The sequence below is a fragment of the Doryrhamphus excisus genome, linkage group LG21, assembly GCF_037039965.1.
Source record: "Doryrhamphus excisus strain RoL-2023G ecotype Guam linkage group LG21, RoL_Dexc_Guam_v1.1, whole genome shotgun sequence".
In the NCBI taxonomy this organism is placed as follows: Eukaryota; Metazoa; Chordata; class Actinopteri; order Syngnathiformes; family Syngnathidae; genus Doryrhamphus; species Doryrhamphus excisus.
The window spans coordinates 5,914,850-5,932,030 of record NC_136377.1 but is presented as its reverse complement, the minus strand read 5'-3'; the positions used below and the strand labels follow the sequence as shown (position 1 = coordinate 5,932,030).

Sequence of the window (17,181 nt, the reverse complement as noted above, 5' to 3'; positions counted from 1 at the left end):
TAGATGATTTTCAAAGAACGATCTATATTCTTGCATAGAGGCCTACTATCAACAACTGTTAGTCTTCTGCATCAATCTCCTGGTATGACTGCTAATCCAAGTCAATCATTTTATAAGGCTAATAGATGATTAGAAAACCCATCAAACTAAAATCTCTTAGCATGCTGTTAACTACTCCCTTCAGAGAGCAGCACAAACTGGGTCTAACAAGGACATAAAAATGACGCACAACTGTGCAAGAAGACAAAAATCTGAGAGTGTGTACTTTAAGACAAAGACGCCTCACAGGTCGTCCGTCACCTGGCAGCTGCACTAAATAGTACCCGTCAAAAACACCAGTGTCAGTATCAACAGTGAAGCGGCGAATTCAGGATGTTGGACTTCCTAAAAAACTGCCAAAAAAAAAAAGCCAAAAAAATTGCCAAACTTTTGAGCGGTAGTGTATGTAGCACATCATGACTGGTTCAATACTCTTCATCCTTGGTGGTTCACATATCGGTTCACAAATGCATTTCTGGCTGCTTGCAGCCGTTTTTTTTATGGCTGAAAATTGAAAGTGACATGCATGATTTGCAGAGTTGCATCATCACCTCTTTTCGCCTATTGCTGAAAATACCTATAAATACATCTTGCTGTTTTATTTTTATGACATGCAAACACCAGAGTTAATTTTTATTTTCCTATTGGTTTTGATTACTGTGTCTGTTAAACCAAAACTTTGTTGACAAGCATCATTTACAGCAGGGTTGGGCAAATGCATTTAGTTAAAAAAAAATAGTCCAGACTAGCCTGACTATATTTTTGATACATGCCAACTGTTGTACATTTGTAATTCTAACAGTCCACCGGGAATAATTTATCCGCAAAAGTGTCATACAGTCTGTCCCCTTTTTTTAAGGAGTACTATAAACATCAGACCCCATCAAATAACAAAATATAATTAAAATTAAATACTTTGGAAGCGACTAGCGGGCCGGATTCAAACGCTTAGCGGGCTGCATGTGGCCCCCGGACCGTAGTTTGCCCACTCCTGATTTATAGTATCTTTAAAGTGATGCTTTTGAGTAAATTAACTGGCACAATGAGTAAAAAAAAAAATAGCATGTGTTGTTTACATGTGGATAATTTCCTTTAGAAGTCATATAGTCCGGCTTAACATGGAGGGGAAACGGTGCAAAGTCTAATCTCCCCAGTGGGAGTAGAACCTTTTCTATCTGCAAAAATCCAGAAGATAAGAGAACTGTCCCTGGCTGTTGTCTTGAAAATTGTGAGAAAAGCTGCTCTCCCCTGTGGAAGTCTTGGCTGCGATTGCTGGCAGGATGAATACAAGACGATTGCATCCCCTCCCCACCACACCAAAAAATGATGCGCTGTTAAAATGAACTTTTGATCTGGCAGAGCTTTTTGGTTTTTCGACCACATGAAGGGCCGGATTTTGCACCTGCACACATTCAGACAGCCCACAGATGTTTTGTGCTGTCAAATATTTTTGATCCACTGCTTCTCCAGAGCTTATCTGTCCCGCGACGCAAATTAAACACACTTCCCACTTGCTTCTCTGTGCCAGTGCTCTGTACTCGTACATCAGTGCCCACAGCAATAACCCTCACCTGTCTGAATCTGGATTTGCACACGGACATGAGTTATGATCACAAATGATCAGAGCCACATTCAAATTGACAATATGTGCACAAATGTTTTTAAAAATCAGAGTGATTAATAATCCCAAATGAAAACAAAACATTCCAAAAATCACCTTCATTCATTTTCTACCGCTTATACTCACGATGGTCGTGGGGGGTGCTGGAGCCTATCCCAGCTGTCTTCGTGCGAGACGCGGGGTACACCCTGAACTGGTCGCCAGCCAATCACAGGGCACATATAGACAAACAACCATTCACACTCACATTCATACCTATGGACAATTTGGAGTCGCTAATTAACCTAGCATGTTTTTGGAATGTGGGAGGAAACCGGAGTACCCGGAGAAAACCCACGCATGCACGGGGAGAACATTCAAACTTCACACAGAGATGGCCGAGGGTGGAATTGACTTGGGTGTCCTAGCTGTGAGACCTGCGCGCTAACCACTAGACCGCCGTGCAGCCCAGTACTAAAGTTATTTTTCATATTTAAAAAATGTAATAAAAATTTGTAAACTAATAGAAATCAAAATACACCCGAATTAATATTTTAAGTAATTTAAAAAATTATTATATATATATATATATAATGTCAGTGTTTTTTGTACATTTATTTTTTGGCAATATTCATTCATTCATTCATTCATGGACAATTTGGAGAATTAACCTAGCATGTTTTTGGAATGTGAGGTCTGCGCGCTAACCACTCGATCGCCGTGCAGCCTCTCCCTGAATGTTGTTTGATTTATAAATGCTTTATTTCTATGCATTTTCTGCACATAAAACTATAAAAATTTGTTTTGTGTTTACATTTTTTGATTATTGATTTGGTTAGAGTACGTTTTGGTTAGAGTCCGACCTTCTGGCACGGACTAATGATGCTAACCAAGGTTTCATTGTATTTCATTCCTGTTGATGGTCTGTTTAGTGACACATTTTTAACTCCAGATCTTCTTCTTCAGCTGCACGGCATACAAGTCGTTAGCGCGCAGACCTCACAGCTAGGAGACCCAAGTTCAATCCCACCCTCGGCCATCTCTGTGTGGAGTTTGCATGTTCTCCCCGTGCATGTGTGGGTTTTTTCCGGGTACTCCGGTTTCCTCTCACATTCCAAAAACATGCTAGGTTAATTAGCGACTCCAAATTGTCCATAGGTATGAATGTGAGTGTGAATGGTTGTTTGTCTATATGTGCCCTGTTATTGGCTGGCGGTAGAAAATGAATGAATGAATCTTCTTCTTCAGCAATCCTTTGCAATCTGCAAGATGGAACATATTTCTGCAGAAGAGAATATTAGTTATACCGGGTTCAGCATTAACCAAAAAGCAAATACTGCTGCCTGCAAGGTGCAATCACTGCAGAATTTCTTTACTACAATCATGGTTGTATTTACTGAAAATATTGTTATTCTGATTGCATCGCCCACCCCTAGTAAAAAAAAAGAAAAAAAGTTGCTGATTACCTAAAGATTTCTGTATAATGTGTATAAACACCCACTCCATGACGTTTGCCTTCCTGAATAGTTCTGACTTTTCTCAAACATGCTTCAGCCGTGACATCTCATCACAAACCTCACACTTCCTAATGGAAAATGGAAGCCATTATGTGAAGACAATGCATGTATAATATATATTATATATATATACATACACACACACTGCATGTTCCTTAATACTCGGAACACTTAGCCATATGCAATTTTCAATTGTGTTATCTTATGATTTAATTGTTATGTTAAAAATATTAAAAAATGAGATATTTTGCATCCTTTCCCATCTTTGACATAACCCACGGTATTGAGGAGCTGCTTGTCAGGGGAAAAAAAAGGAACTCTTCTGAACTGCTGAGCATTATTCGGTTGCAGTGTTTGATGACAAGCGTCTAAAAGAAAATACTAAAGCTGCAGTACAAGCAAAATCGTCGAGTTTATTTGGGAAAACAAATAAATCAAGTATGGCGGCTTTTCCTTTTTAGACACCGGGACAAAAGGAAATTTTGATGTTGCGCTAGGAGCATGAAAAAAAAAGAAGCGTTAATTGGACGTTACAAACAATCGGAGCTGGAAATAATTCACTAGGTGTCAAGGTCTGATTGACATTCTGAAATTAATAACAACCTTTACTAAGAAAGACCCTGAAGCATTTTTGTTTTGTTTTGTTGGAAGGCAGAGTCGGATGCACACAATGTGCTGATGCGACAATGCGTCCTCAAGGGGAAAGGCACTGGATGCCTATTTGTCTTTGCCCGTGGAGGGTAGCTTAAGCTTTCGTAAAATTGAATTTTGCCGCTTAGAAGCATGTCCCGGAGGTTAAGGTCAACTGTCAATAACTCAAGATATGTTAAAGGGATAGTTCAGATTTTTTGGACATGACGTTGTATGACATCCACATCAGCAGTGTAATGCATCAATTGTGACTTACTCCCTCTCACTTTGTCCCGTGGACCAAATTCTGGTCGGATTTCGGTGATGAGGCCACTTAAATAACCAAAATAAAAACAATATGAGTTCAAAAGTGCAATAAAGTTGCATCACAAAAAAAAAGGTACTGTCTCTCCCGTCCATTGTTGTGTTTGTGTTCCACAGCGGCTGAATTCCAAACATGCAAGCACAACAATAGATGATTTTTTTGACATGACGTTGTATGACATCCCCATCAGCAGTGTAGTGCATCAATTGTGACTCAATTGTGACTTACCCCCCCCCCACTACATCCCGTGAACCAAATTCTGATCGGATTTCAGTGATGAGGTGGGGCCACTTAAATAACCAAAATATGCGTTCAAAAGTGTAATAAAGTTGCATAAAAAAAACATACTGTCTCTCTCGTCCATTGTTGTGTTTGTATTCCACAGCGGCTGAATTCCATACCAATTCCATGCAAGCACAACAATGGAGGATACAACAGGAGTAACGCTGAACGATTTTTTGGACATCCCCATCAGCAGTGTAGTGCATCAATTTTGACTTACCCCCACTCACTTCGTCCCGTGGACTAAATTCTGGTCGTATTTCAGTGATGAGGTGGGGCCGCTTACATAACCAAAATAAAAACAATATGCTTTCAAAAGTGCAATAAAGTGCAATAAAGTTAATAATAAATAATAATAAAATAAAGCGGCTGAATTCCAAACATGCAAGCACAACAATGGACGATACAACAGGAGAGAAAGTAACGCTGAACAATTTTTTTGACATGACGTTATATGACATCCCCATTAGCAATGTAGTACATCAATTGTGACTTACCCCCCCTCACTACATCCCGTGAACCAAATTCTGGTCGGATTTCAGTGATGAGGTGGGACCACTTAAATAACCAAAATAAAAACAATATGCGTTCAAAAGTGTAATAAAGTTGCATCACAAAAAACATACTGTCTCTCCCTTCCATTGTTGTGTTTGTGATACAACAGAAGAGAAAGTAACGCTAAACGATTTTTTTTTACATCCTCATCAGCAGTGTAGTGCATCAATTGTGACTTACCCCCCCTCACTTCGTCCCGTGGACTAAATTCTGGTCGGATTTCAGTGATGAGGTGGGGCCGCTTAAATAACCAAAATTAAAAACAATATGCGTTCAAAAGTGCAATATAGTGCAATAAAGTTAATAATAAATAATAACAAATAAAGCGACTGAATTCCATACATCCAAGCACAACAATGGCGGATACAACAGGAGAGAAAGTAACGCTGAACAATTTTTTTGACATGACGTTGTATGACATCAGCAGTGTAGTGCATCAATTGTGACTCAATTGTGACTTACCCGCCCTCACTACATCCCGTGAACCAAATTCTGGTCGGATTTCAGTGATGAGGTGGGTCCGCTTAAATAACCTAAATTAAAAACAATATGCGTTCAAAAGTGCAATAAAGTTAATAACAAATAAAGCGACTGAATTCCATACATGCAAGCACAACAATGGCGTATACAACAGGAGAGAAAGTAACGCTGAATGATTTTTTTGACATCCCGCTTACATCGCCAAAATAAAAACAATATGCGATCAAAAGTGCAATAAAGTTAATAATAAATAATAACAAATAAAGCGGCTGAATTCCAAACATGCAAGCACAACAATGGACGATACAACAGGAGAGAAAGTAACGCTGAATGATTTTTTTGACATCCCGCTTACATCGCCAAAATAAAAACAATATGCGTTCAAAAGTGCAATAAAGTTAATAATAAATAATAACAAATAAAGCGGCTGAATTCCAAACATGCAAGCACAACAATCGACAATACAACAGGAGAGAAAGTAACACCGAACGATTGTGATGGCCGCCTCGCAATTTGTACGTGCCTTGAACATTTCCCCAGAGAATGTGTCCGGGAGACATCCTGATCAGATGCCCCAGTTACCTCATCCGGCTCCTCTTACTGAGGAGGAGCAGCTGAGTTTCTCCTGCATTACAGCGCTCCTCGTCTTATCTGTAAAAGGGAGAGCCCAGCTGCTCTACGGAGGAAAATCATTTCCGACCGCCCATGGTGTTGTCCTTTCGGTCACTACCCAGAGCTCATGACCATGGATGAGTGTAGGAATGCTGCTCAACTGGTAAATTTCCCTGTTACTCCTCTGAAACCTTGTTCTGAGTGTACTGCGGTTCGGTAAATCAGGCCATCGCATGAAAATAATCCGAGTCAGCTAAGTACAATGAGTTAACAATGACGCCATATTCGGATGTCCTTGTGTTCATCACACAAGAGGATTTTTTGATCGCAAATATTAACGGTTTATATCCGCGGTTGGAAGAAAATAATCACTCTCAATAAACTTCACACCACAGGATAATCTGTCAGGATAATCATTAAAAGCCATCTGATAATCAAGCCTTTGCTAGCTTTCATCGGAAGCGATGGAATCAGGCTGAAAATCTGCCTGATTATCTTTGTGTTCGTATTGTGCTTTTAGGGAGTTGTCGGTATTATTATTATTATTATAATAATTGTCTGAATTGTTAATTGGTTTAATTGGTTGTAGGCTTGTCATAATAATCAATAAATCATTGCTTTGCTCCTCTCTTGCTACCAGACAGGGTGAATGACAAGCGTGTTCACAACATCAGGGCGTGTTGGTTCTATAGCATAACGAACATAATGAACATTCAATCTCTTTGTACCAGTGGGGAGAGGCGGGTCAGTGTGTGTGTGTCATGTGCCATACGATCTAATACTTTCTATAAAACACATTCTGATGTAGTTTTCCAGACATCAAGACAGTTCAGTTAATATTAAAAAAAAATGGTGGAACTTATGTTTCCGAAGTAAAAGCTCAACAGAGACTTGCTATTCCATTTTATTTATTTTTTTCCTGTTTTGTGTTTTTCGCCAACAGGCTCCTAATTAATGGTGCCCACTTTTGTTTTTGCTCCCATTTTTTCCACCAGCTGAACTCAAAAACGACAAAACATGTTCTTTGTACTTAAAAGTATGTTTTTGCATTCAAAATGGCACCAATAAAATGCAGCTGTCTTTTGCCCACTCCGATGCAGTTGAACCGCACGTCTTGGAGTGTGCTATTAGTGTGGCCGCCCTGAGGAACACCTGTGCAATAATCATGCTGTCTAATCAACACCTTGATATGTCACACCTGTGAGGTGAAGTGAGTTCCACACCAACACAGAGAAAGTGTGACAGACAGGGATTGGCCGTTTGGGTACATAAAAAAAGTTACACACATTTTATTATTAATTATTATTTTTATTTTTTATTTTATAATAAATATAAGAAAATATAATAAATTATTAAATTTATTATTTTATTATTAATCAGAAATATGCATTTGGCTTTTGAATAATCTCACAACAGACACAACTATCCGTAATAATAATTAATAATAAAAACACTAGCTACTGTTGTGGCCGTAAGCCATGCCAAGATAGAAGTCATGTTTAATGTCCGCTCATCCTCACAAGAGTCACGGGTGGTGCTGGAGCCTATCCCAGCTGTCATAGAGATGGCCGAGGGTGGGATTGAACACGGGTCTCCTATCTGTGAGGTCTGCACGCTAACCACTCGACCGCCGCAAAGACCAATGTCTACTATATTGGGGTAATATGAGTGTAAAGGTGCACGGTGGTCGAGTGGTTAGCACGCAGGCCTCACAGCTAGGAGACCTGAGTTCCCGAGTTTCTTCGGGTACTCCGGTTTTCCTCCCACATTCCAAAAACATGCTAGGTTAATTAGCGACTCCAAATTGTCCATAGGTATGAATGTGAGTGTGAATGGTTGTTTGTCTATATGTGCCCTGTGATTGGCTGGCCACCAGTCCAGGGTGTACCCCGACTCTCGTCTGAAGCCAGCTGGGGTAGGCTCCAGCACCCCCTGCGACCCTCGTGAGGAAAAGCAGTAGAAAATGAATGAAGTAATGAATATTATATATACACTATATTTACCACTTCCACACAGAATGGGAGAAGTGTTTTTTTTATCTATATGTGCCCTGTGATTGGCTGGCCACCAGTCCAGGGTGTACCCCGCCTCTCGCCTGAAGACAGCTGGGATAGGTTCCAAAACCCCCGTGACCCTCGTGAGGATAAGCGGTAGAAAATGAATGAATGAATGAATATTATATATACACTATATTTACCACTTCCACACAGAATGGGAGGAGAAGTGTTTTTTTTTACTTTTAGAATGTCAGACATTTTATAGAAGACCCGAGTTCCATTCCACCCTTGGCCATCTCTTTCTGGGTTTTCTCTGGGTGGGGGTGTACCCCGCCTCTTGTCTGAAGACAAAAATTCATAAAACAACATATGAAATCCTGTAGGTGCTGATTATAGAGCCACGCACTTATTCTTTAGAAAGTAAAAAAAATAATGTTTTTCACCTTGCTTTACATCATGAATTTGATGGACTACTTTGATAGCACTAAATTTCCCAAACAGCCTTCTCCTCTGACCCTGCAGCAGCCGTGGGATATGACATTATGAGTAATGCTATTCATGTTGTGGGGTCTATTCAACTGAAGGCTAGACGATGTACAGTACAATGGGGGCGGGGGGTTGGGGGGTATGTCCTTTGGTTGGGATCGTGACCTTGCTGTCATGTTTTACTAAAAGTGTGGACCCCGAGATGCAGGGCAGGAGGCGGTTAATAATTGGCAAGATGCTGTAACATAAAGTACAACTAAATGGTATTGAGCCCTAATATGTGAAAGCCGTGAATCGGATTAACACCAACAGAACCAACAGAGACTTCATAAATGTAATTTCCATCCGATACGCACACAATTTCACAAAACAATACTTTTTTTTTTTTTTACATTATTGTAACAACTTGGAAATCTGCTTCTACAAAAGGATACAGCAGTCAAATTGTTGTTGCCAAATGTCGTAGTGGAAAAGAGAGTCTGTTGTACTGGAGACACGATGAGCTGCTGCCTTTCTTTTTAACGCCGCTGAGTTGCTTCTTGGATAACTCTCAAGTTGTGTTTTGACAAACAGATGAAATATTCATGCGGGGTGTGTTGTGATTCATATCAAATAAAAGGGGAATATGCTAGGTTTAGACAATAATAGTAGAAAGCCAAAGTCGACTGTGTGGGCAGAATTGCTGGCACTCGTCATGTAGTTGTCATTCTGGGGATTTTTCCTGGCATCAAGAGCTTAGAGCTTATACTTTTTACACTTTGCAGGAACAAGCTACTCAAAGTTTGGCAGACAAAAGCAGTTTTAAACAAGGGGGATGTATAATGTACTATAGGTGTCCACTACAAGTGTGCAATCTGTTACATTGTCACATTTCATCAATGGGTTGTTTTTTTTTTCGGAATTAAAAAACCCAATTAAATGTTAAGCATGTAATTACCTACAAGGTTTTTATGTTTCATATTAAAAACTGTGGGCTGCACGGCGGACGAGTGGTTAGCATGCAGATCTCACAGCTAGGAGACCAGGGTTGTGAGGATAAGCGGAAGAAAATGAATTAATGAATTAATGAATATTGCCAAAAAATAAATGTACAAAAAACTGACATTATATATATCATAATTTTAAAAATTACTTAAAATATTAATTTAGATCTATTTTGATTTTTATTAATTTATATATTTTTATTCAATTTTTTAAATACGAAAAATAATTGTATTACTGGGCTGCACAGCGGTCGAGTGGTTAGCGTGCAGACCTCACAGCTAAGACACCAGAGTTCAGTTCCACCCTCGGCCATCTCTGTGTGGAGTTTGCATGTTCTCCCCGTGCATGCGTGGGTTTTCTCCGGGTACTCCGGTTTCCTCCCACATTCCAAAAACATGCTAGGTTAATTAGCGACTCCAAATTGTCCATAGGTATGAATGTGAGTGTGAATGGTTGTTTGTCTTTATGTGCCCTGTGATTGGCTGGCTGGCGACCAGTCCAGGGTGTACCCCGCCTCTCGCCTGAAGACAGCTGGGATAGGCTCCAGCACCCTCCGCGACTCTCGTGAGGATAAGCGGTAGAAAATGAATGAATGAATGAATGAATATTGCTAAAAAATAAATGTACAAAAAACACTGACATTATACATATAATAATTTTAAAAATTACTTAAAATATTAATTTAGATGTATTTTGATTTCTATTAGTTTATATATTTTTATTCAATTTTTTAAATATGAAAAATAATTTTATTACTGGGCTGCACGGCGGTCTAGTGGTTAGCACGCGATCTCACAGTTGTGAGGATGAATGAATTAATAAAAAACTGTTTACACCAAAGTGAATTTGTTCTCTTACTGTACCCAGAATGAATCGGAACATGACCTGAAAACCGAGTCACGTACTCAAGCGTGATTATGGTGTGCCATTACACACCTAATATACAGTTGCCCGCTGCTATGGCCCAATTTTGTTCCTCTACAATCAGAGCAAGGGCTTGTTTTGTATTGCCAGCAGTAAATACAGCCTCTTCACAGTTTCAACGTTGGTCTGTGCCAAGGCTGTCCTTGTCACGGGGTATGTTCATTATTGTGGATAGAATTTGGCGTCGAGGTTGTTCAGGTTGGAAGCCTTGGGATGTTGTCTCCTCTGCGATGCGCAGATGATGTGGTCCGAATGGCTGATGAAAGTGTGATCTTCCAACATTTCATCGGGTGGTTGGCAGCTGAGTGCGAGGCTTCTGTGACTGTGACTCAGCACCTACAAGTCTGACACCATGGATCTCACCTTCCGAAATGATCCCCCCAGTATTATCGTCACGTTCAAATTAGTTGAACATTTGGTATTATTTCAGTGTCAGTTCTATTGGGTAAACAGCATACTCCATTTATTTGTATTGATATCGAATGAATAACTACAATGGAAATACAGTCAAATTTTATTTTTTACAATTTTATAGGAAATGTGTCTCGGTTTTTGCACTGCATTGCATGCAACAAACTCGTCTTTTTGCCCCGTACTGTATAATTCAAAATGGAGTGGACAAACAAAGCACCATATACATTGCTGACTCACTGTCTATGCATTTTTTATTGAGAGTGACTGCTTAATAACCCGCCATGAGGCCAACAAAGTTGCTAGTGCCAGCACTTTGATAAACAAGGTGAGAAGAGCCGATGCATTTGAATCAACCGTTGAAGTCTGCATCAACAATAATGCAGTATAAGATATGTTAAAATATATCATAAAAAGTTTTTTTTTTTTTAGCATTTGTGGCTATCTGGAACGGATTAATTTACGTAATTTACATAATTTCCTATCGGAAAAATTGCCAAAATGTATTTTGCCCTTCTCCATTCGGTTTGAAACATTTTCGAATAAATTTGAAGCTACCTACATTTAAAGCGGCGGCCGTATCTTGTGCCCCTGTGGTGATCCAGTAACCTTGCACATTACAGTTGGACAACGTAGTGTCAACAAAAAATGATACAAGTGTAAATGTGACTATAGGGGTGTTATTTCGTGTCTGCAGAGCTCTAATAATTGTAAAAAAAAAATCATATTTAGAAAGTAATAAACAGGTTTTATTAGCTCTAACTATGAAGATATTATATATTTTGACTCATACTTTGCAGAAATTCACTTATCACAGTCAGGTCTGGAATCAATTAACCGTGATAAACGAGGGACTGTATGAATCCATTCGCTGTTTTTTTTTTTTTGCTAAGCATTTTATGGTTTAATGTGACTTATCCAGTTCTGTACACAGCACACTTTCAAGAGAGGGCGCATTAATATGCATCATTCGCTTTAAAGCAGGGAACATTTACTTGAAGCTCAGAGGGAGTTAATCAAAAAGCAAGACGTTCTAAACATGGCAGAAGATGGCTGCAAACTATGTTGGTGCCAAAGTCTACAGAAAGAAATCTTGGCTCCAATACCTGTCAGTATAACTTATGGTTCAACAGCACTGCAAATTACGACGTGTCTTCAATACCAACATGTTTTTTTCCCCCTCAAACACATTCTATAATACTGAACATTATAGTTCTTGTGAAGTGAGAATTTATCACATGGCTGTTTTATACTTTATAGTCCACTAAACCTGTCAGCCTTTATTGTTGTGGCTGGATGATATACACAGAAATATTGTTACTTGCTGTGAGAAAGTTAAATGATGATGCATCAGTAACCCCCCCCAAAAAAAGGTCTCGACGTGTTCAATCAATACAGGGATGTGAGTTTTTAATCCTGAGTGATTTTAATCTCATGATTAATTATTGTGTTGCTCATTTTACTTTTGCTTCATCTCACTATTTTTTTTTAATTTGTGCAGTGGCTCACTTCATATTCACAAGTCAGCATTTGCATTTTCACAACATTATTTTTTTTAATTTGTGGAGAAAACCCGCCATTCCGTGCTTATAATTTCCATAACTCATTTGCCCTACATTGGTACAGCCGGAAGGGCACATGAAGTAGTCAGAGATAAATTTGAAGTTGCCTGAGGTGTTCTTTATATGCAGTGACTCAGAATGACTATCTCACTAACGGTGCAACCAAATATAACACAATACCAACAACAGTATAAAAATAAATCCATCACACAGCAGCTTAACACTCAAAAGGTATAACCGATAAATATACAAAAAAGTACCAATATGATTCAGAAATGACAAAAAAAAAATCTATGATTTTCCAGACTGCAATGATGTCAGCCTCCCTCTGGGCTACCAGATATCCGTGGTCATTTTGAGTTTAAAATGTTTTTTTTCAATTTTAATCTTATGATTAATTATTGTGTTGCTCATTTTACTTTTGCTTCACTGCTACTTTTACACTGATTGTGTAATCTCACAAATGTTTTTAATTATGCAGTGGCTCACTTCATATTCACAAGTCAGCATTTGCATTTTCACAAATGTTGATCACAACATTATTTTTTTTATTTGTGGAGAAAACCCATTCCGTGCTTATAATTTCCATAATTATTTCCATAACTCATTTGCCCTACATTGGTACAGCCGGAGGGGCACATGAAGTAGTCAGAGATAAATTTTGAACTTGCTTGAGGTGTTCTCTATATGCAGTGACTCAGAATGACTATCTCACTAACGGTGCAACCAAATATAACACAATACCAACTACAGAATAAAAATAAATCCATCACACAGCAGCTTAACACTCAAAAGGTATAACCAATAAATATACAAACAAGTACCAATATGATTCAAAAATGACACAAAAAAATCAACTATTTTCCAGACTGCAATGATGTCAGCCTCCCTCTGGGCTACCAGATATTCGTGGTCATTTTGAGTTTAAAATGTTTTTTTCAATTTTAATCTTATAATTAATTATTGTGTTGCTCGATTTACTTTTGCTTCACTGCTACTTTTACACTGATTGTGTAATCGCACAATTATTTTTAATTATGCAGTGGCTCACTTGATATTCACAAGTCAGCATTTGCATTTTCACAAATGTTGATCAAAAGGTATAACCAATAAATATACAAACAAGTACCAATATGATTCAAAAATTACAAAAAAAATCAACTATTTTCAAGGCTGCAATGATGTCAGCCTCCCTCTGAGCTACCAGAGGCTTTGTTTCAGTCCCGGGGATTTGCAAGCACAGACAGGATTCTGTTACAACCAACAATCTGTGACTGTAATTTGTGCATTTTGTTGACGAGGGATCTGGCATTTGTGAGAAAGTTTGTGTGGTTGTTTCCTTAGCTGAGCTAGCACACCTGCCTTGCATCTGCGTTTTTTGGTTCCTCTCTCTGCGCAGTCTATGTTGCAATGTTTTGTGTATGTGCAACGCCTGTCCTTTTAGCTATCTTAGCTATCTTTCTTCTTCCTTCTTTCTCCACTCAATTGGATGTGTGTTCGCCGGATATTATATGATATGGATTTCAGTCTGTTGGGCATTGGTTCATGCTTTCTAATGACTGTCTGCACTAATACATTTTAGATCTAATTTTCTTCGATCATCTGGCAAAATTTTATGTTTAGTTGAAATACATTGATGTAAATTTTTTTTGTTCTACAAGAGTTTTCATCTTATTCTCTTTTTGTTTTTTTTGCAGATGCAGTGTGGACAGTAAAGTGTCACGAGTGGCATGGCTCAATCGCACCACCATTCTTTTTGCAGGAAATGAGAAATGGTCGCTGGACCCTCGTGTAATACTGATGGAAAATACAGCAGTTACAGAATACAGCATCAAGATCCAAAATGTGGATGTGCACGATGAGGGACCCTACGTCTGCTCCATCCTTACGAATAAGAAACCAAAATCCATAAAAGTGCATCTCGTTGTTCAAGGTAAACCTTTGCTACCTTTTGGATGTTAAGTTGCTGTGTGATGATTTTAGCTTTCTATGTAAGATGACCATCCTGGGTCAGGCTGTTGTATTGAGTAATGACCTTCTGCTGTTTCCAATGGGTTGACGAGCTTGGTAGCTTGGTAGCGCTGCCGTTTCCTCACTGACTCGTGGGCACCACAGTATTTAAAACACTAGTAGTTCTGACATTTAGGGGTTGTTGCGAGATTAGAACATGGTTGTAAAAGTAGCTGCACCACTGTATAACATCAAAATTTATATAATTTTTTTCATTATATATGTATATAATAATAAAATATATTAATATATTATTTAAAATATAAAATATATTATATAAATATATATAATATATATAATATAAATATTATATAATATATATAATATAAATATTATATAATATATATAATAATATATAAATATAATAATAAAATATATTATATAAAATATATTATATAATAATAAAAAAAATATTAGGGGTTGTTGCGAGATTAGAACATGGTTGTAAAAGTAGCTGCACCACTGTATCACATCAAAATGTATATAATAAATTTATATTATGTATAATATATATATATATATAATAAGAATAATATATATATAATAAAAAATATATGAATATATATAATAAAAAATTATTAGGGTTTGTTGCGAGATTAGAACACGGTTGTAAAAGTAGCTGCACCACTGTATAACATCAAAATTTATATAATACATTTATATTATATGTATATATACACATTTATTAAATACATTATATATATATATATATAGTAAATATATATATGTGAAATATAAAATAAAAAATATATAAAAATATATTGTATATATATATATATATATATATATATATATAATAAAAATTATATAATATCAAAATTCAACATAAAAGTAGCAGCTTATACACCGGAAGTTACGTTACTTTCTTCTACTAAAGATGGATACATAAGAATGGTATCCTAATATATTGTATGTGTGAATGCTGAACATGCTGGCATGTTTCAACCGTTGAAAAAAAACATGAAAAATTTTACATTTTCCCATAATTTCACATTTTCCGCACAGCACTTCAGTTCAGCTTGAGCTTTTCAGCATTCACACAGTTTCTACCGTCGCCTTCTCACAGTTCATGATGATATCTTAATAATTCCTAATTGATGGAGAGACGCATCAGTCCAGGGCTTTAATCAAAAACAATGGACAAGGAAGCACCGCTCCAATTATACAGTACTTTCCCATGGTTTGTATCCGCCCTTCTTCTTGACCTTGAACAACACAGCCGTCTGGATAGAGCGAGCTTAGAACTGAAATAAGAACAGCCGTGCATTGGCACTCTCGGACATTGATACACAAACCAAATGCCTGTGATCCGTATTGTTGTTACTCGTAACATTTCTTCAAGGTTGGCAGGACTGGAAATGAAACCAGTATTCTTAAAGTCGATAACTTCATGGTCTGTTTCTCATGACACAAAACCAAAAGAGCTCAATTTTACCCGTCCACACACACAAATGCTGAGGACAGAGTTTTAGTACAGCTTCACTCCTAGGACCAAAAACCAAAATATGCATTTTTACAATATTTGTATTTATGTGGACATGGTCTAAGTGGCTTAACACAGTATCTGTGTTTTACTACCGCAGTGACATTCCGGTGTCCTGTTTGCCAATTTCCGTCATGACGCAATGACTTTGATCTGAGCGTAATGTGTCAAAGACTACACAGAAACACTCAAGTTTCAAATTAGAGTAACAGTGATGACATGAATCCCTCGGGGGGATTTCAGCGGAGCTATTTTTCCCCCAAAACAACAGGCTCTCTCCTCTCTCCAGCAACAGAGAAATGGAGATTGTTGTTGAACCTGTACACAGAGTGAAGTACTGCAGAGGAACATCAATCAACCCAGTGACCTTGTCAGTTGATACCCCGCGGAATAGGGCATCTGCTTCCACAGTGGCTGCACATATGTCGTAGGCTTCGAACTGCACTTTAAGTTCAATTAATATTTTGGTTTTCCATGCCGGTTCCAAATGCAATCTGTGCATTCCAGTCACTGAGACGACACGCAAAGCAAAAGAATCGGAGTTCACGTAGATGCGATTCCTAAAGTCTTTAATTCGCTTTTATTCCGTCTGATTAAATATGAAGGGCCTTCAAGCAGACGCATATGAGACACAGCGACTCCTCTTGGGTCCGCATTTGGTTTGATCACGCATGCAGTATGAAATATTCACAATCATACCCACAAGTCGTTGTGTTTGTGTTCATCATCGTTACTTTCATCTTATTTTGTTCTTTATTTTTGGATTGGTATTGTTTTCTAGTGCTAGAGTTTGGAAAGTAATACAAAATGAAACCAACCTTATTCTGGGTTTAGGTTTCTTTGTGTAGATTAGGTTGGATTATCGACTTCTACCACACAACAAACAATCTGATGGGTCTTTTTTATGGGACATTTACATTACATAATTATAATATAATTATACAACTTATTTAACTAAACAAATTGACACCCACAAACACAGAAGGTAAAAAAAAAGAACATGTACAATTAGGAGGCCAGATAACTCATTCATTTATTTTCTACCACTTATCCTCACAAGGGTCACGACCCCACACAGAGATGGCCGAGGTTGGAATTGAACTCGGGTCTCCTAGCTGTGAGGTCTGCGCGCTAGCCACTCGACCGCCCTGGCCAGAAACAAGTAAACTAATACAAGTAAAATGTCACTGACCATAACCAAGGTTTGGGTGACCAAATACATACAACAAAATTAATTTAATTAATTAAAATGCAATTTAATAAGACACAATTTTTTTTTACAGT

General features: G+C 38.0%; 1 protein-coding gene across 2 annotated transcripts in view; it reads left to right on the top strand.

The window, feature by feature from the left end:
• Positions 1-17,181, top strand: part of opcml (opioid binding protein/cell adhesion molecule-like) — a 169,461-nt gene that overhangs the window by 102,775 nt on the left and 49,505 nt on the right. For both annotated transcript variants that reach the window (XM_058087476.2, XM_058087475.2), the window contains one exon: positions 14,102-14,337. In XM_058087476.2, the coding sequence (XP_057943459.2) occupies positions 14,102-14,337 (236 nt within the window). The remainder of the gene's footprint in view (positions 1-14,101; positions 14,338-17,181) is intronic.